At 54.0% G+C, this 20,514-nt stretch overlaps 1 protein-coding gene across 3 annotated transcripts in view; it reads right to left on the minus strand.

Moving 5' to 3' along the window:
* The window catches only part of UHRF1 (ubiquitin like with PHD and ring finger domains 1), a 50,028-nt gene that overhangs the window by 27,870 nt on the left and 1,644 nt on the right, over positions 1–20,514 (minus strand). For all 3 annotated transcript variants that reach the window (XM_074384761.1, XM_039466977.2, XM_074384762.1), the window contains exons 3-5: positions 5,383–5,643; positions 2,955–3,115; positions 1,295–1,510 (exon numbers count right to left, since the gene is read on the minus strand). In XM_074384761.1, the coding sequence (XP_074240862.1) occupies positions 1,295–1,510; positions 2,955–3,115; positions 5,383–5,643 (638 nt within the window). The remainder of the gene's footprint in view (positions 1–1,294; positions 1,511–2,954; positions 3,116–5,382; positions 5,644–20,514) is intronic.

Here is a 20,514-nt window from a genome sequence, read left to right on the forward strand (position 1 = left end):
TCACGAGGTCAAGAGATCGAGACCATCCTGGTCAACATGGTGAAACCCTGTCTCTACTAAAAATACAAAACATTAGCTGGGCGTGCTGGCGCATGCGTGCAGTCCCAGCTACTTGGGACGCTGAGGCAGGAGAATCACTTGAACCTGGGGTATGGAGGTTGCAGTTAGCAGAGATCGCGCCACTGTACTCCAGCCTGGTGACAGAGTGAGACTCCGTCTCAAAAAAAAAATAAAGTACACTTTCTGTTATATACAGTTTATCTCACACACACACACACACACACACACACACACGAGGCAAGGAAGAACATGGCTCTGCAAAACGTTTCTGCAAAGGGCCAGAAAGAAGTATTTTTAGCTTTGGAGGCCACAGAGTGTCTGTGGCAACTACGAAACTCTGCCCTTATAACACAAAAAAGCAACCACAGGTAGTAAGATGAAAATGGGCGTGGCTATGTCCCAATAAAACTTTATTTGTCCCAGCAGGCAGAGGCCCGGAGCGGGCCGGGGACGGCAATTTGCCTCTCCTAAACCGGGCCGGGCGCAGTGGCTCAAGCCTGTAATCCCAGCACTTTGGGAGGCCGAGGCAGGTGGATCACGAGGTCAAGAGATCGAGACCATCCTGGTCAACATGGTGAAACCCCGTCTCTACTAAAAACACTAAAAATTAGCTGGGCATGGTGGCACGTGCCTGTAATCCCAGCTACTCGGGAGGCTGAGGCAGGAGAATTGCCTGAACCCAGGAGGCGGAGGTTGCGGTGAGCCGAGATCGCGCCATTGCACTCCGGCCTGGGTAAGAAGAGCAAAACTCGGTCTAAAAAAAAAAAAAAAAAAAAAACCAAATGGTTTGATGTGTATGTTTATCAGAACGTTCCAGCAAAGTACTGGTTACGGTGGTGTCGCCAGAAAGGGGAACTGGGTGACCAGGTAAAGGAGGGAGAATCTTCACGTGTGGTCTTGGGTGCTTTCTGAAATTTGACCCAGTAAATGGGACCTGTTCACCAAATTTGAAAGAAACAAGAGAAAAAGGAAGCTTGACAACTGTGCCTGTCAGGGACGGGGGGTGACAGACGGTTTCCTGGGCAGAGGTTGGCCTTAGATCCTTAGCAGTGAGCAGAGCAAGGACTGGACGCCAGAGGGGAGGCAGGGAGGCCAGGCCAGAGGCCAAGGGCGTTGCACACACAGCACTGGCCGGATGGCTTCAGACCCACTCCGGGGACCCTGAAAGGGGCTGGGCAGCCAGGAAGGGTGGAAAGGAGAGACAGCGGCCTGGCCCCAGGACTGTGAGACTCACCCGAGTACCACGTTGGCGTAGAGTTCCCGTGCCGTCCTGGTCTCACGCTTCCTGGAGATCTCCGCGTCATACCAGAAGCCCCGCTCCTTGGGGTTGTCGGGGTTGTAGTTGAGCATGACCACCTGGCCCACCTCCAGGTCCTGCCACTTGATGATGGTCCGGGCGCGCGCTCGAACGTCCCTGGAGCTCATCTGGACCACGCCGTTCTCCGGGTAGCTGGGAGGAAAGCCCCGGCCTGAGATCCCACGGTAACACCAAGCCTGGTTCCCGCCACCCGTAACAGTGAGCAGAGGCCCCCCTCCCAACGGGCTCATTTGCTGGTGTTGAGAACACACAGCTATATAAGACATGTTCCAGGTACAGAATTGTTATGGGTTCCCCATGCCCCCTGCAAAAAGGGATGTTTAAGCCCTGATCCCCAGCACCCACAAAGAGGACCGTTTTTGAAAACGGGGTTGCTGCAGGTAGAACCTTTGCAGATGAAATCGTATCAACATGAGACCACACTGCAGTAGGGTGGGCCCCAATCCAACAGGACTGGTGTCTTTGGAACAAGAGGAGAGGCCAGGCGTGGTGGCTCACCTGAAGTCAAGCTCAAGAACAGCCTTACCAACACAGCGAAAACCCATCTCTACTAAAAATACAAAAATTAGCCGGGCATGGTGGCAGGTGCCTGGAATCCCAGCTACTTGGGAGGCTGAGGCAGGAGAATCATTTGCACCTGGGAGGCAGAGGTTGCAGCGAGCCAAGATCTCGCCACTGCACTCCAGCCTGGGCAACCGAGAGAGACTGTCTCAAAAAATTAAAATTAAAATTAAATTAAAAATACAAAATTTAGCCAAGTATAGTGGTGGGCGCCTGTAGTCCCAGTTACTCAGAAGGCTGAGGCAGGAGAATCCCTTGAACCCGGGAGGCGGAGGTTGCCATGAGCCGAGATCACGCCCCAGCACTCCAGCCTGGCGACAGAGTGGAAGGGCCCAGTAAACACTTGTGTAAGGACTGGAGATTGACGTCAGGGTAGGAAGAGAGAGAAAGAAGACAAACCTGGAAGAAGGAATAAGACAGAAAATCTGGGCTGGGCACATGGCTCACGCCTGTAATCCCAGCACTTTGGGAGGCTGAGGCGGGCGGATCACGAGGTCAGGAGATTGAGACCATCCTGGGTTACACAGTGAAACCCTGTCCCTACTAAAAATTTAAATAAATAAATAAATAAGTAAATAACATCAGCTGTGCGTGGGCGTGGTGTCATGCACCTGTAGTCCCATCTACTCGGGAGACTGAGCAGGAGAACTGCTTGAACCCGGGAGGTGGAGGTTGCAGTGAGCCAGGACAGCACTACTGCACTCCAGCCTGGGCGACAGAGTGAGACTTCATCTCATATATAAAAAAAAAAAAAAAAAAGAAAACACCACCACCAGAAAAACCGATGGAGTGGCAGTTTTAACAGCTGAGCCGAGCAGACCTCTCTGAGGAGACCCAGGAGGGAGCAGCCGGCTTCAGGTCCCCAGGCTGGTCCCCGAGTGGGCAGCCTTGTGTGCCCGTTTAGGAACACGAGGGTGGGGCCCCAGACCCTGATTGCCATCTCAAGACAGTGCCAAGCTCTGGCGGTGAGCCACAGACCCCGAGTGCCCAGGCCCGCCCCGCCGGCAGGACTCACTCATCGTATTTCACGTGGTAAATGACATCTTCCTCCAGCGCTGGGCTGGCCGTGGAGCTGCAGGGCTCGTCCCGGGAGGGGGCCTTCCGCGTCACCCGGACTACTTGAGCCTCAAACCACGCCCCCATGTTCGTGTCCCGAGCATCGACGTACTCATTGACCTGCAGGGAACGAGGGGACGCTGGCATCCCCCTTGGTCCTTGGACGCTGGGATGCTCCGGAACCGGGGTTCACACTCGAATGCCCACAGCAGGGTCAGTCTTCGAGGCTGGGAACCACCACCCATGAGAAACCCGGCTCAGCACGATGACAGGGATGTGGGGCCGGGGGCACGGACTGTCTTAACAAAGGCCCCTGCTGCTCGGCTTCAGCCACAGCTGCTGGGAGGCCCCGAGACACCAGAGCTGCCCATTTGTCAGGAGAAGCTGGAAATCCAGGCCGGGCGTGGTGGCTCACACCGGGAATCCCAGCACTCTGGGAGGCTGAGGCATGGGGATCGCTTGTGCCCGGAATTCAAGATGAGCCTGGGCAACATAGTAAGACCCTGTGTCTGCTAAAAAATAAAAAGACTGGGTGCTGTGGCTCACAATAATCCCAACACTTTAGCAGGCTGAGGCGGGAGGATCACTTGACATCAGGAGTTCCAGACTAGCCTGGCCAACATGGTAAAATCCCGTCTCTACAAAAAATAGGAAAATTAACAGGGTATGATGGCGCACGCCTGCAATCCCAGCTACTCAGGAAGCTGAGACAGGAGAATTGCTTGAACCTGGGAGGTGGAGGCTGCAGTAAGCCAAGACTGCACCACTGCACTCCAGCATGGGAGAGTGAGACTGTGTATTAAAAAATAAAACAGGGGCTGGGCCCGGTGGCTCACACCTGTAATCCTAACACTTTGGGAGGCTGAGGTGGGTGGATCACCTGAGGTCAGGAGTTCAAGACCAGCCTGGCCATCATGGTGAAACCCCATCTTAAGAAAAATAAAATAAAATAGGCCTGCCACCGTGGCTCACACCTGTAATCTCAGCACTTTGGGAGGTTGAGGTGGGCGGATCATGAGGTCAGGAGTTCGAGACCAGCCTGGCCAATATGGTAAAACCCCATCTCTACTAAAAATACAAAAAATTGGCTGGGTGTGGTGGTGCACACCTGTAATCCTAGCTACTGGGGAAGCTGAGACAGGAGACTCACTTGAATCCGAGAGACGGAGGTTGTAGTGAGTCAAGATCCCACCACTGCACTACAGCCTCGGTGATAGAGCAAGACTCCATCTCAAAAAATAATAATAATAAAGTAAAATAAATAAAATAAAATAGGGCCGGGCGCGGTGGCTCACGCCTGTAATCCCAGCACATTGGGAGGCCGAGGCGGGCGGATCACGAGGTCAAGAGATTGAGACAATCCTGGCCAACATGGTGAAATCCCATCTCTACTAAAAATACAAAAAAATTAGCTGGGCGTGGTGGTGTTCGCCTGTAGTCCGAGCTACTCAGAAGTCAGTGAGGCAGGAGAATTGCTTGAACCTGGGAGGCAGAGGTTGCAGTGAGCTGAGGTCATGCCACTGCACTCCAGCCTGGTGCCTGGTAACGGAGTGAGACTGCGTCTCAAAAAAATAAATAAATAAATTGAAATAAAATAGGGCAGGCGCAGAGGCTGACATCTGTAATCCTAACGCTTTGGGAGGCCCAGGCAGGAGGCTCACAAGGTCAGGAGATCGAGACCATCCTGGCCAACATGGGGAAACCCCGTCTCTACTAAAAACACAAAAATGAGCCAGGCCTGGTGGCATGTGCCTGTAATCTCAGCTTCTCGGAAGGCTGAGGCAGAAGAATCACTTGAACATGGGAGGCAGAGGTTACAGTGAGCCGAGATCACACTACTGCACTCCAGCCTGGACAACAGAGCAAGACTCCATCTCTAAATAAATAAATAAACAAATAAATAAAATCAGCTGGGCATGGTGGCACACGCCTATTATACCAGCTACTCAGGAGGCTGAGGTGGGAGGATCACTTGAGCCCAGGAGTTCAAGGCTGCAGTGAGCTGATTCCGCCACTGCACTCCAGGCTGGGTGACAAAGTGAGACCCTCTCAAAGAAAGAAAAAAAATAAAAACACTGGAAACCCAGATCTTTCTGTGGCATTTCCTGATCTTAGGTAGGTGGTGGCCGCAATTCAGAAATGTCACAGGCACTGCAAGGTTCACACGTGCAGGCCCCCACACAGGACCCTGCTCTGGGGGGCCACCAAGGAATCCCAGGGTACCATGTCCCCCTCAAGGAACAAGCAGGAAACCACCCCTTGGCCATCCTGCCCACCCGGAGCTGGAGAGGGGTATGGGAAGCCCCTCCCGTGGGCCCTGGGTACGCAAAGACCAGAACGGCAGGGAGAACGTCCGACCCCAGACGGGCTGCGGAGAGGAGGCTCACCTTGTACAACCCCAGCTCCGTCTCATCCCACACGTCTTTGTCCACCAGGCCCGCTTTGCTGTCCGTCTCAGCGGCCGCCTCGCCGTGGGTGGAGGACTTGTCCGACTCACTCTGGCCCAGGCAGCACCCAGAGTCGGTGTCGGAGAGTTCAGAGTCCCGCTCCTTGGCGCTGTGGGGAAGCACGAGGCTCTGGCGGACCAGGAGCTGAATGGTGTCGTTCAGGCGGACCTCATAGTCAAAGAGAGTGTGGCCATCCTCCATCTGCAGGGACATCAGAGGCAGAGGATGTTCGGCCACCAAGCGCCAGGCGGGCGTCTGTGGGTGCCAGTCATGAACCAAAAGCTGAGTCCCCACCCTCGTAGGGGGGACGATCTAGATCAAAGGGCCATGAGACCTGGACCATGCCACGGGCAGTCCCGCTCACCAGTGGCATGGCAGCCCCTCCCGTCAGGGCCCTGGGCCCCTCTAGCAAAGGCTGCTGCTACCACCTGCAGGGTGCACCCAGGGGCACAAAAGATCATCGAGGGGGCACCACGCACACACCAGGGTCTCGGGAGTTTCTCCTCCTTTGTGTTTACGGCAGCTTTTGTGTGACAGCGAACGTGTGTCACCTCCATCCCTGGTTCTCAACCAAACACAATTCAGACCCCGGGGGATGCTGGGCCACGTCTGGGACATCTGTGGTTGTCCCCACTGGGGGAAGCCCCTGGCATGGAGTAGGTGAGGGCCAGGGTCGCCACTGAGCACCCTGCAGTACCCGGGACAGCCCCACTGTCCAGTGCCCAGAGGGAGAGACCCTGTCCCGCCCGGTCGGCAGGAGGCACGTGCCAGCATCATGAGCTTTCTGGGTAAGGCTCCAGCTCCAATCACATCCGCCACGGCAGCTCTGCCGACCCTCAGCCAGCTTTTATCCTAATGCCCTCATCCCCTGGGGCCCATCCCCAGCCTGGCTCCACAGCCTGCCCCCAGGTCTCCTGGCTCAGCAGGTGTGCAAGGAGGAGCTCATCACCTGAGCCCTACCTGGCGGACGGAGAAGCCACGGCATTTTGTCGGAAGCCACCCCTCCACACTCCACCAGCACCCGACAAGGACCCCTCCTGGTGGTTTGCCAACTAGATGCCCCCCAGAAAACAAGTTCCTCTGCCCTGGCACCATGGACACTGGGGCCAGGTCCTGGATCATTCTCTGGGGTGGGGCCGTCCTGGCCACCGTCCCGACCTGAGCAGCATCCCTGGCCCCCACCTACTCCACGCCAGAACTCCCCATACTTGTGACAACCACAGATGCCCCCAAACATCATCCAGTAGTACGTGGAGGGTAAAAAAAAAAACACCCTGGGTGAAAACCCCTGGTTAGGGATTCCACAGATCCCCAAGAGACTTTTTTTTTGAGATGGAGTCTCACTCTGTCACCCAGGCTGGAGTGCAGTGATGAGGTCTCGGCTTGCTGCAACCTCCGCCTCCAGGGTTCAAGCGATTCTCCTGCTTCAGGCTCCCAAGTAGCCGGGACAACAGGCGCGCCACCACACCCAGCTAATTTTTGTATTTTTAGTAGAGACGGGTTTCACCGTGTTGGCCAGGCTGGTCTCGATCTCTTGACCTTGTGATCCACCACACCCGGCCGAGACGCCTTATCCCATGATGCTCTGTCCTGCTAAGGTCTCAGGAGGCTGCACACATTGAAACCCACACACTGAGTGGGGAGGAAGGAGGCGAATCCTAGGAGCTGGGAGTCCCCCTGGTTTCTACCGTCTGCCCCGCCAGGAGTTTATCTTGGTGCTTGGTGTGAGCGGGATTGGACTCAGTTGGTCTCCATGCAATTAACACAGATTTTTTCAGCCTCAGCATGGCTGAAATAAGGGCTGACCACTCTGGGGTGGGGCAGGTCTCTCCCTTCGTGTGCTGGACAGTGGGGCCATCCTGGGCACTGCAGAGGGCTGGGCAGCATCCCTGGCCTCCACCCCGTCATGACAACCACAGATGTCCCTCAGACATCACCACGTGTCTGGTTCAGGAGTATCCTTAGGCAAAGGGAAGAGAAAGACAGAAAGGGAACGTCAGGTCTTCCCGATTCCACCCCTTGGGGTTCCAAGGCCTGAGGGCTGTTCATATGCAAACAGCGTCGGGGTCCCGGGGAAGGCCAAGGCCCTTCTCTGCAGGCTTTCTTTCTTTGCTCACCATTAACCTGAGAACGTGATGAAGGCTGACGACTCTTTTCCAGAAAAAAATTTCTTTTTCTTGCTGAGATGGAGTCTCGCTCTGTTGCCTAGGCTGGAGTGCAGTGGCGCCATCTCAGCTCACTGCGACCTCCGTCTCCCGGGTTCGAGCAATTCTTGTGCCTCAGCCACCTGAGCAGCTGGGACTACAGGTGTGAGCTACCACGTCTGACTTACTTGTTTTGTTTTTGATAGAGATGGTGTTTGCCGTGTTGGCCAAGCTGCTCTCAAACTCCTAAGCTGAAGGGATCCATCCATCTCGGGCCAAGCCCGAGCCACTGTACCTGGCTTGATTTTTTTTTTTTTTTTAGAAACAATCTCACTTGCCCAGGATGGAGAGCACTGACACAATCATAGCTCACTGCAGCCTCGAACCCTGGGATCAAGCGATCCTCCTGCCTCAGACTCTTGAGTAGCTGGGACCACAGGCACACATCACCTATGCCCAGATAATTTTTTGTAGAGATGTGGTCTGGCTGTGTTGCCCTGGCTGGTTTTGAACTCTTGGGCTCAGCCAAGCGATCCTCCAGCTTCAGAAAAACCCATTTGAACACGTACACACCCACCCACCTGCAGCTACAACGGTTTCAAGGGCTGCTCCGAAACCCACAGTGGACGTCGAGGGGCTGCTTCAGCCGCTCTGTTCTCCCAGTGAGCACTGAGTGCCTCCAACACGCTGGGGGCTGACCAGGTGCCACGAGGCGGCTCAGGACCTGCTCTCCAACACAGAGCAGCTGGTTTTGGGGAGAGGTGACACAGATGGAGAGGAAGAGGCGCGTCAACCTGTACACCACGTTCACACGGCGTCACTCACAACAGCCAGAGGGTGGAAGCAACCCAGGAGTCCATCAACAGGTCGGTGGATCAGCACCACGTGGCCATTCGACTCAGTCTGGGCCCGGGCTGACGCCTGTCACCCCAACACTTTTGGAGGCCAAAGAGGGCGGATCACCTGAGGTCAGGAGGTCAAAACCAGCCTGGCCAACGTGGTGAAACTCCGTCATTACTAAAAATGCAAGAATTAACTGGGCCTGGTGGTACATGCCTGTGATCCCAGCTACTCCAGAGGCTGAGGCAGGAGAATCACTCGAACCTGGGAGGCAGAGGTTGCAGTGAGCAGAGATTGTATCATTACACTTGGCCTGGACAACAGAGCAAGACTCTGTCTTAAAAAATAAAATAAGCCGGTTGGGTGCGGTGGCTGACACCTGTAATCCTAGCACTTTGGCAGGCAGAGGTGGGTGGATGACCTGAGGTCAGGAGTTCAAGACCAGCCTGACCAACATGGAAAAACCCCATCTATACTAAAAATGCAAAATAATCCGGGCATGTTGGCACATGCCTATATACTCCCAGCCACTCAGGGGGCTGAGGCCAGAGAATTGCTTGAATGTAGGAGGTAAAGGTGGCAGTGAGCCGAGATTGAGCCACCGCACTCCAGCCAGGGCAACAAAAGGAAAACACCGTCTCAAAATAAATAAAATAAAATAAAATAGGACTCAGCCATCAAAAGGAGCAAGGCTGTGACCCAGGCCACAGCGCGCATGCACCTTGAGGACGCCACATTCAGTGAGAAACGCCAGACACGAAAGTCCACGTGGTGCGTGATCCTGTTTTTTATGAAATTTCCAGGACAGGCCAAGCCACAGAGGCAGGACGGAGATTTCAGGGTTCCAGGGGCTGCGGGAAGGGAAGCAGAAAAATGAGGCAGTAGCTGCGACAGGGTGCAGGGTCTCTTTTCAAGGTAACAGAACGTTTTTTGTGTTTTTTTTTTTTTTGAGACGGAGTTTCGCTCTTGTTACCCAGGCTGGAGTGCAATGGCGCGATCTCGGCTCACCGCAACCTCCGCCTCCTGGGTTCAGGCAATTCTCCTACCTCAGCCTCCTGAGTAGCTGGGATTACAGGCACATGCCACCATGCCCAGCTAATATTTTGTATTTTTAGTGGAGACGGGGTTTCACCATGTTGACCAGGATGGTCTCGATCTCGACCTCATGATCCACCCGCCTCGGCCTCCCAAAGTGCTGGGATTACAGGCTTGAGCCACCGCGCTCGGCCCCAGAATGTTTTAAAATAGACTGCAGTGACAATGACACAATGAAGAACGCACCTGATCTGTGCGCTGTAACTGGGTGAACTGCCAGGATGTACTAAAACTGTTATTTAAAACATGAAGCAGGCCAGGCACGGTGGCTCACGCCCGTAATCCCCACACCTTGGGAGGCCAAGGCAGGCAAATTCACGAGGTCAGAAAATTGAGACCATCCTCACGCAGTGAAACCCGTTCTCTACTAAAAACAAAAAAATTTTTAAAAAAAAATTAACCATGTGTGGTGGCGCAGGCCTGTAAGCCCACCTACTCAGGAAGCTGAGGGGGGAGAATTGCTTGAACTCAGAAGGCGGAGGGTGCAGTGAGCCGAGATCATGCCACTGCTCTTCAGCCTGGGCAACAGAGTGAGACTTTGTCTCAAAAAATAAAAAGAAAATAAAGTTTATTAATTTGTTTAAAAAGGGCGCTGGGCACCGTGACTTACTCTGTAATCCCAGCATTTGGGGAGGATGAGATAGGCAGATCACTTGAGGCCAGGAGTTCCAGACCAGCCTGGGCAACATCACCAAACCCTGTCTCTATTAAAAGTACAAAAATTAGCCGGGCGTGGTGGTGGGTGCCTCTAATCCCAGCTACTCAAGAGGCTGAGGCAGGACAATCACTTGAACCCGGGAGGTGGAGGTTGCAGTGAGCTAGGATCGCACCACTGCACTCCACCCTGGGTGACAGAACAAGACTCCGTCTTAAAAAAAAAAAAAAAAGTGAAACGCAGCGGCTCACGCCTGTATTCCAATACTTTGGGAGGCCAAGGGGGCCGGATCACAAGGTCAGGAATTCAAGACCAGCCTGGCCAATATGGTAAAACCCTGTCTCTACTAAAAATACAAAAAAAAAAAAAAAAAAAAAAGAAAACACTTAGCCTGGCGTGGTGGCAGCCACCTGTAATCCCAGCTACTTGGGAGGCTGAGGCAAGAGAACCGCTTGAACCTGGGAGGTGGAGGTTGTAGTGAGCTGAGATCACGCCACTGCACTCCAGCCTGGGTGACAGAGCAAGACTCTGTCTCGAAAAAAAAAAAAGGGTGGGGGAGACAAGCCCAGTGCCCCCAGTATCACTGGGGTAGGGAGGGCAGCATGGGACAAGGCACACGACACTCAGAGGCATGGACAGGGCACTCATCTGCATCCGGGACCAGCCCGTCTGTGGCCGGGCACAACCCTCTTGCCAAAGCTGACATCTGGGGTGGGATCGCTCTCTGGGGTGGGGCCGCCCTGGGCCCTGCTGGGTGCTTGGCCTCTACCCACTCCACGTGAGGAGCACCTGAGTCATGAATGTCGCCAGACATCCCCAGGGTCCCCTGGAGGATAGAATCACCCGCAGTGAGCACCCAAGCTACAGCGGCCCTCACGTGCGTCTGAAGGCCACGTGCGCGGAGGGGCAGCCGCTCACCCTGTGTTCAAAACACCGTTATTTGCCAGAAACAGCCTGAGCAACCTGAGCGCCAGCCAGCAGGAGGGGCGGACAGGCCACACTCACAGCTCAGCTGCACGGGGCAGCTAGGGGCAGCTAAGCAGAGGGGCTTCGGCGCACACGGAGGGAAAGCAGCCCACCTCCGGGAACAGGAAACAGTCCCAGCCCCACCCAGACAGAGGACAAGTCGGGCGCACAGCCCTGGGCGGCCTGGAGAGCGGGTGGCCAGCAGGGTGGTGGGGGCCAGGTGGGCCACAAACCAAGTGACCTGGACAGTGGAAGGCAGCAGGAGGAGCACACGGAGGCAGGAGGGGCCAGGCGGTCAGACTCTGTCATGCCGGACTCGGACAGAGGCCAAGTGGAGGAGGAGAGGGACTCAGAAGGGGAGGCAAGGCCGATGAGAACTGGCAGCGGGTGGGCACGGGGGCGAGGGCTATGGACTGGGCAGCCAGGCTGGTGGGTAGTCCCTGACCTGCAGGAGCAGCTGGGGCAGCTAGGCCTGCACCACACCCTGTCCCCCTCTTGTCTGTTGCCAGGGATGGCATCCATGCCACCTCACTGGGCCTGACCACCCACCCCCTCCATGACTTCAGCCCTTCCGGCCCTGGAATGGTGAGGCAGAAGCACCCTGCTTAGGTAGGCTACACAGGACAGACAGGAAGCGTTTCCCAGTACAACTGTGTGAACGGGGGGCCGGGCGCAGTGACTCACACCTGTAATCCCAGCACTTTAGGAGGCCGAGGTGCACGAGGTCAGGGGTTCAAGACCAGTCTGGCCAAGATGATGAAACCCTGTCTCTACTAAAAACACAAAAATTAGCCGGGCATGGTGGCCAGAGCCTGTAATCCCAGTTACTCGGGAGGCTGAGGCAGGAGAATCGCTTCAACGTGGGCGGCCGTGGCGGCAGTGAGCCGAGATCTCAGCACCGCACTCCAGCCTGGGCAAAAAACTCTGTCTCAAAAAAGAGACAGGCAAACAGGGCAGGGAGGTGAACCTGGCCCAGGCTGGCACAAAGTCCTGACCCCCACAACACAACTCACAAGCTGGCTAGGCTGCCTCCTGACGCCTGGAACTTTCCAGATCGGCCCCAAAGCGGGCAGGAGGAAGCTTGCACAACCCGAAGCGGGAGGAGGAAGCTTGGTTATTAAGTTCTGACTCCACAGGTGAGAGGGAACACGGTGAGTAAGGCAGTCATTGTTCTAAAGTTGTAAAGGGCCAGACACAGTGACTCATGCCTGTAATCCCAGCACTTGGGTAGGCTGAAGGTGTAGGAGTTCAAGACCAGCCTGGCCAACATGGCAAAACCACGTCTCTACTAAAAACACAAAGTTAGCCGGGCAAGGTGACAGGCGCTTGTCTTCCCAGTTACTCGGGAGGCTGAGGCACAAGAATTGCTTAAACCCAGGAGGCAGAGTTTCCAGTAAGCTGAGATTGTGCCACTGCACCCCAGTCTGGGCAACAGAGCAAGACTCTGTCTCAAAAAATTAAAATAGGCCGGGCATAGTGGCTCACGCCTGTAATCCAAGCACTTTGGAGGCCAAGGCGGGCAGATCACCTGAGGTCGGGAGTTCAAGACCAGCCTGACCAACATGGTGAAACCCTGTCTTAAAAAAAAAAAATCATTAATTAAAAAAATAAATAAATTAAATATAAAATATAAAATAAAATAGGGCCAGGTGCAGTGGCTCACACCTGGAATCCCAGCACTTTGGGAAGCTGAGGTGGGCAGATCACCTGAGGTCAGGAGTTCAAGATGACCCTGGCCAATACGGTGTAACCCCATCTCTACTAAAAATACACAAATTTGCCGGGCATGGTGACAGGGACCTGTAATCCCAGCTACTTGGGAGGCTGACTCAAGAGAATCTTTTGAACCAGGAGGCAGAGGCTGCAGTGAGCTGAGATCGTGCCACTGCACTCCAGCCTGCGTGACACAGCAAGACTCACTCTCAAAAAAAAAAAAAAAAATCAAAAACCACAAAATTAAAACACAGGTACCCTCTGACTCAACTCCACTCCAAGGAATTGAGGCCATCACCCATGTGTGCAAAGATGTGGGTGGAGGAGGATGTTCACTGCAACTTTGTATCTAACGGCAAAAATAAATAACCAAATAGCTCAGCAACATGAATAAATTTGTAAATAAGTTTCAGTATATCCAGATGAAAGGTCTTGCCCAAAGCCATTGCAAGAACTAGGAAATTACAGCGGCATTACCGGACCATCGCAAAGCTGTTAAACGGAAAAACTCGTGGCTGTGTACGATGGTTCACGCCTGTAATCCCAGCACTTTGGGAGGCTGAGGCGGGTGGATCAAGAGATCAGGAGTTCGAGACCAGCCTGGCCAAGATGGTGAAACCCCCGTCACTACTAAAAATGCAAAAATTAGCCCGGTGCCTGTCTGTAATCCCAGCTACTCGGGAGGCTGAGGCAGGAGAATGGCTTGAACCCTGGAGGCGGAGGTTGCAGTGAGCCGAGATCGCGCCATCGCACACTCCAGCCTGGGTGAGAGGGCGAGACTCCATCTCAAAAAAAAAAAAAAAAAAAAAAAAAAGGAAACTTACTTAAGACTAAAAGCTTGCTGCACCCCCCGAGCTGCCCACTTCCTACCCTACCCCATCGTGCCATTCGGGGGCTCTCTTTCAGGGTTCGGAATGCTGCCTGGCGGCACGGCAGGGCAGAAACTCACTCCCACTGGGTTTCGGGAGTGTTGTTCTCCACTTGGCTTAGGGACAGTAACTTTGGGGATAGAAAGCAGGCTTTGAGGGGCTCAGCAAGGACCATGTAAGCCTTGAACCCAGAGGGACCTACAGCAGGAAGAGAGTGTGCCTGCGGGGGCCTGATGGGACCTGGGGGGAAGGAAGTGAGCAACTGCTTTGCCTTCCTGGGGGGCAGCCACAGCTCCTGCTCGGCTCATCTCAGCGCCTCTGCGGCAACCCCAGGTGCGGCCATGACAGACAGACAGCGGGAGAGACGGGAGGAAGGAAAAACCGACGCAGGAGGATCCCAGACACGGCGGAGACGCAACCCACAGGCGGGGGGCGGCGGCATGGACCGCACCTCGAGGGCGTCCCAGCACAGGGGACATGGGACAGGTGGATGACTAGTGACAGCAGAACTCTGCCCTGCGACCCAGCCGGGCCACCGCTGAGGACAGACCCTAGAGGAGCACTTCAGGGGTCAGTGAGGTCAACATGACTGCCACGCAGACACCGCCATCACCGTCTCTGCCACTTTCCCTTGTGGTCTCAGGAGGGCACGGGGCATCTTTGGAGGCTGCGTCACCAGGCACAGCTCCGCCATGTTGGCAGCTAAGAAAGGGAGCATGCGTGTCTTCCTGGGCTCTGAATTTCTCACCTTTCAATTTATTTTAGTTGTTTTTTTTTTTTTTTTTTTTTTTTTGAGACAGAGTCTCGCTGTATCACCCAGGCTGGAGTTCGGTGATACCATCTTGGCTCACTGCAGCCTCGACCTTCCGGGATCAAGTGATCCTCCTACCTTGGCCTCCCGAGTAGCTGGAAGTACAGGCATGCGCCACGACGCCTGGCTAATTTTTTGGCTTTTTTGTAGAGATGCGGTTCTTGCTATATGGCCCAGGCTGGTCTCGAACTGCCAACCTCAAGCGATCCTCTTACCTCGGCCTCCCAGAGTGCTGGGATTACAGGCGTGAGCCACGGCGCCCAGCCTCAGTTTCTAAGACGATAATATCCAACAGAATCCACACAGACACAGGCTCCTGGATCATTCTGGAAGATGTAAAGGGGTCCTGAGATCCGCTGAGTCCGAGAACCCCTGACCTGGAAAGACTCTAGCACATTCCAGACGGAGGGAGAGATGGGAGGAAGGAAAACCTAGTTTCTCTCAAAACCCAGACATACCAACTGAAGCTGGAGGGAGCATGCAATCTAATTGACCAACTACGTCCACGGGGACAATTCGGCCTGCACTTGTCTTGTTTGGTTTGTTGTTTTTGTTTTTGAGATGGGAATCTCACTCTGTGGCCCAGGATGGAGTACAGTGGCATAATCTCAGCTCACTGCAACTTCCGCCTCCCAGGTTCAAGCGATTCTCCTGCCTCAGCCTCCTGAGTAGCTGGGACTACAGACGCGCACCACCACGTCTGGCAATTTTTGTAATTTTTAGAGATGGAGGGGCGGGTTTCACCGTGTTGGCAGGCTGGTCTCCAACCCCTGACCTTAGGTGATCCACATGCCTCAGCCTCCCAAAGTCCCGGGATTACAAGCATGAGCCACCGCCCTCTGCCGTACCAGCTTTTATAAATCAAGTCTTATTGGAACAAAGCCACACCCACCCATTTACAGATTGTCTACAGCTGCTTTGGGCCCAGGACAGCAGGGGTGAGTAATCCTAACAGAGACACCGCCCTCTACCGGGGAGCCTTCCTGGGGGAGGGATGCCATAGTGAGTGGGAGCTGGTGGCAGGGACCCTCCCTCCTGCAGCCAGAGGGGCAGGTCTCTTCGAGGGGGCCATGCAGCAGGGACACCTGAGGCATCACTGCAACAAGTGACCCTTCCAAGGCCGTTCCTGAGCCACCATTTCGACTAAGGCAGCAGACTGATCTCAATACTGCCTTGGAGGAACGGAAGTGTCTGGGGATATTTGTTGTTGTCATGCAAGGTAAGGAAAGGGTGCTCGTGGCATGAAGTGGGTGGAGGCCAGGGGTGCTGCTCAGCACCCTGCTGAGCCCGGGACGGCCCCAGCCGGAGGATGATCTGGCCCCAAACACCCACAGTGCGAGCGGGAGAGACCCTGTGCTGAGTGATTTATTTCACTTTGACCATGAGCCTGACACGGGGCTCCCTCCACCCTTCACATCCATAACATTGGGAGGTGGCCGTCAGCCCTGTCCGAAATGAGATGGCATGGGAGCTGGCAAGTCTCTGGTCAGGGACGCCGAAAAGATGATGTATAGTGCAGGATGTTGTACCTGAGCAGGTTAAAAGCATCACAGAGGACAGCTATTGTTACTCTAATGTTCAGCCAAATTTAAAAAAAAAGATTGGCTGGGCTCGGGGGCTCACACCTCTAACCCCAGCACTCTGGGAGGCCCAGGCAGGCAGATCACAAGGTTAAGAGATGGAGACCGTCCTGACCAACATGGTGAAACCCCATCTCTACTAAAATACAAAAACTAGCTGGGTGTGGTGGTGCATGCCTGTAGTCCCAGCTACTCGTGAGGCTGAGGCACAAGAATTTCTTGAACCCGGGAAGCAGAGGTTGCAGTGAGCCAAGATTGTGCCACTGCACTCCAGCCTGGCGCCTGGTGACAGAGCAAGACTCTGTCTCAAAAAAAAAAAAAAAAAAACATTGGGAGGTGCCACAGAAGCCTCTCCCGTTGCCTAGGCAGGGGCCAGCTGCCCCATCAGCTCCCTGCCTTTCCGCCAATCAAGCGACATCACCGCCACCCTATTCAGCCCAAGAGTGACCAGCACAGGACCCCTCATGTTCCAGAGCAAACCCAACTCTCTTCTGCTCCGAGGTCTCCATCCACCTCACTACAGACCTTGGGCCACTAGGCCAGGTTTCTGTAAGCAGCAAAAAAAAAAGATTACAAAGACTCTAGAACATTCTTTTTTTTTGGTTTTGAGACTGAGTTTCTCTCTTTCGCCCAGGCTGGAGTGCAGTGGTGCGATCTCAGCTCATTGCAACCTCCGCCTCCCCAGGTTCAAGCCATTCTCCTGCCTCAGCCTCCCGAGTAGCTGGGATGACAGGCACCTAATCTACCGTGCCTGACTAATTTTTGTATTTTTAGTACAGACAGGGTTTCACCATGTTAGCCAGGCTGGTCCCGAACTCTTGACCTCAAGTGATCCACCTGCCTTGGCCTCCCAAAGTGCTCGGATTACAGGCATGAGCCACCGCACCGGCCTACTCTAGAACATGAGTGAAGACAATAGCCCATTAGTGCCCACTGGGAATCACATTGCTTTCTATCACATTAGCCTGGGCTCCTGCAGACTTCAGGAGCTGCGAGGGGCTGCTGGGTGCCTGCGTCCCCACTTCCGGCTGCTGTCCTGTCCGGACCTCCCTGCAGCCAGGTCCCTTTCCCAGCCGTCAATGTGGGGAAATTTCATCACTGATGCAATTTCTGAGGCCCGGAAGACAGAAGCAACGACACGGTCTCTTCAAAGCTACATTGTGGGCCGGGCGCGGTGGCTCAAGCCTGTAATCCCAGCACTTTGGGAGGCCGAGGCGGGTGGATCACGAGGTCAAGAGATCGAGACCATCCTGGTCAACATGGTGAAACCCCGTCTCTACTAAAAATACAAAAAAAACAGCTGGGCATGGTGGCGCGTGCCTGTAATCCCAGCTACTCAGGAGGCTGAGGCAGGAGAATTGCCTGAACCCAGGAGGCGGAGGTTGCGGTGAGCCGAGATCGCACCATTGCACTCCAGCCTGGGTAACAAGAGCGAAACTCCGTCTCAAAAAAAAAAAAAAAAAAAAAAAAAAAAGCTACATTGTGGGAAACAGCCACAGGGGAAGGGGACTAAGAGGCGGTCGTGAAGGTTACATAGGAACACGGAGTCTTTTCATAACTACCAGAGCTGACCTGGGAGACGCATTTCATGTTGCGAGCCCAGCCTCAGAAACTATAAAGTCCCAGGTTCAAATCCCAGTTCCCTGTTCGGTCCTGCTGAGTTCAGCAGGGCTAGGGCCAGGTATCATCACTGCTGACATCCTGACAGAAGCACAATACACGTGGCTGAGCGCAGTGGTTCACACCTGTAATCCCAGCACCTGGGGAGGTCAAGGTAGGTGGATCACCTGAGGTCAGGAATTTGAGACCAGCCTGGCCAACATAGGGAAACTCCGTCACTACTAAAAATACAAAACAATTATCCAGGCGTGGCGGTGGCCGCCAGTAATCCCAGCTACTCGGGAAGCGAGGCAGGAGAATCGTTTGAACCTGGGAGGTGAAGGTTGCAGTGAGCTGAGGTCGAACCATTGCACTCTAGCCTGGGCAAGAACGATACTCTGCCTCCAGAGGAAAAAAAAAAAAAAAAAAGCACAACGTGTGTGTCTCATTAACATACGTGTTATACGTGTTCCTGTCATTGTCACACTAAACTTAGAGATGTGGCAGACACTATTGTATGAATCAAGTATTATGTTACAAATGAAAGCAGACAGGGGTTTTGGGTTACATGGATGTAGACATTTGTCAAAATTATTCAAATGGTCTGCCTAACACCCGTTTCACTGTATACAAAGTTTTTACGCCAGACATGGAACCTCACGCCTGTAACCCCAACACTATGGGAGACCGAGGCAGGAGGGTCACTTGACCCCATGAGACCACCCTGGGTAACAGAAAACCCCATCTCGACAGGCGCGGTGGCTCACGCCTGTAATCCCAGCACTTTGGGAGGCCGAGGCAGGCGGATCACAAGGTTAAGAGACTGAGACCATCCTGGCCAACATGGCGAAACCCCATCTCTACTAAAAATACAAAAATTAGCTGGGCGTGGTGGCATGTGCCTGTAGTCCCAGCTAGAGGCTGAGGCAGGAGAATCACTTGAACCCAGGAGGCGGAGGTTGCAGTGAGCTGAGTTCACGCCACTCCAGCCTGGTGCTGGCGACAAAGCAAGACTGTCTCAAAAAAAAAAAAAAAAAAAAAAAAAAGACCCCATCTCCACAAAAGATACAAAGATTAGCCAGGCAAGGTAGTACACGCCTATAGTCCTAGCTACTCTGGAGGCTGAGGCAGGAGGACTGCTTGAGCCCAGGAGGTTGAGGCTGTAGTGAGCTGGGACTGTGCCACAGCACCAGCCTGGGCAGAGTAAGATCCTGTCTCAAAAAGAAAAAAAAAAAAAATCAATGAGAATAGAACCAAAAACAAATACTGAACTCTAGTTACTGATGGTGTGGCTGCAGTAAGGAAGGGTAAGGCGGAGTGCTGTCTGCAATTTACTTTGAAATGCATCCTAATAGGATGGAGTGATGAACAGAAAGACAGAGAGGGCTTCATGAGAAAACTCATAACGTCAGAATGCCGATGGTAAAATCTACATGGCAGTTGTGTTTCCATGTTCTTCCCTTTCGTCTATGGTTAAAATGCAAGAATTAAAATGCTAGCTCCGTCGCTGGCTCAGAGTGCGTCCTCAGCATCATCCCCTCTCCTGGATTTGGGAGGTGAGAGTCCAACCCGCCATTGAGCTAAGCCATGAACTTAGCAGGTCCCAAGTGAAATGAAGCCTCCTGTGCTGACCCAATAGACCGAGCGGCAAATCAAAATCAGTTTGGAAGGCACAAAGGAAGCACGCATGGCAGGAGGAGGGAGGAAGAGAGCGCCAGGCGGAGCTCCTCGGTGGAGCCCGGCCCTGCCTCTCCCCAGCCTCTCCCAGCGCACACGCACGCGGCTATACTGTCTGCTCCCCAAGTTCTCTCGACTAGGGCAGGGCAGGTTAACTCAGATTCTTAAGACTCAAGTCATCATGTCTCTTACGGGAAGAGGACTAAGGAAGGTCTCCTATGGTTCACAAGCCAGAGAAATTAATCATCAGGTCTCATCTGGAGTGAGCAGGCAGGAACCTCCCAGCCCCCAAAAAACCTGGCCCGGGGCGGTGTTTACTTTCCAACCTAGACACCAGATGGCAGCAGTACCCGGTTCAAAATCCAACAACACAGTGGGGTACACGCAGCCCAACTGACGACTTCTAATCCAGTTCCAGCCGTCTACACCCGTCCTCACCATCCAACCAACTCCAGCTGACGGGACCCACACCTTCGATCACACCGTCTCATCCTGCCGGGAAACCACACTCGAAGGAGGTGCCCACAGTCCCCCAACAAAGACACCAACCAAAGTAGAACACCCCCCCACCCCAGGTGTCAATGGAGGAAGCATCCCAAACGTGGCAGCTACGAAATCGAAGGTGGCCATTTTAAACGCAACGAGGGGCTTGGGAAAGAACAGAATCGGAGGGAGACACAGGCGGGCCAGCAGACCCCTCGGGGACCACACGCCCCAGGTCACCAGCAGCGGCAGCACAGCAGGCCCAGAGTGGCGGAAATTCCTGATTAGCAAGCGCCATCCCCAGACTCTGAATAAGCTAATCCAAATTTCTAGAAAAAAACACTCTGGGGGTCTGACGCTTAACCCGCACAGGCTGTGAGCCATCAGTGGTGGATGTTTAAAAAGGAAAACCTGGTCAATTCCGTCCTAGCTACGGGATAGGTCCTGGGCCCTTTCTCGAAAATTCCTCAGCCTTCCTTCGGCCACCTCCAAAACTTCTTTCTCTAACCATTATTTTCAAGGAGAGCTTTAAAAAAAAAAGCAGAAAGTTTAAAAGCCCTGACTCTCTAGATTCGAAGGCCAGCCGCCAGCCCAGCGTGTCAATCTGCGAGTCCTGCCTTTGTTCCTTCCTCTAGCAGGC

The sequence above is a fragment of the Saimiri boliviensis genome, chromosome 14 (assembly GCF_048565385.1).
Source record: "Saimiri boliviensis isolate mSaiBol1 chromosome 14, mSaiBol1.pri, whole genome shotgun sequence".
Taxonomy (NCBI): domain Eukaryota; kingdom Metazoa; phylum Chordata; class Mammalia; order Primates; family Cebidae; genus Saimiri; species Saimiri boliviensis.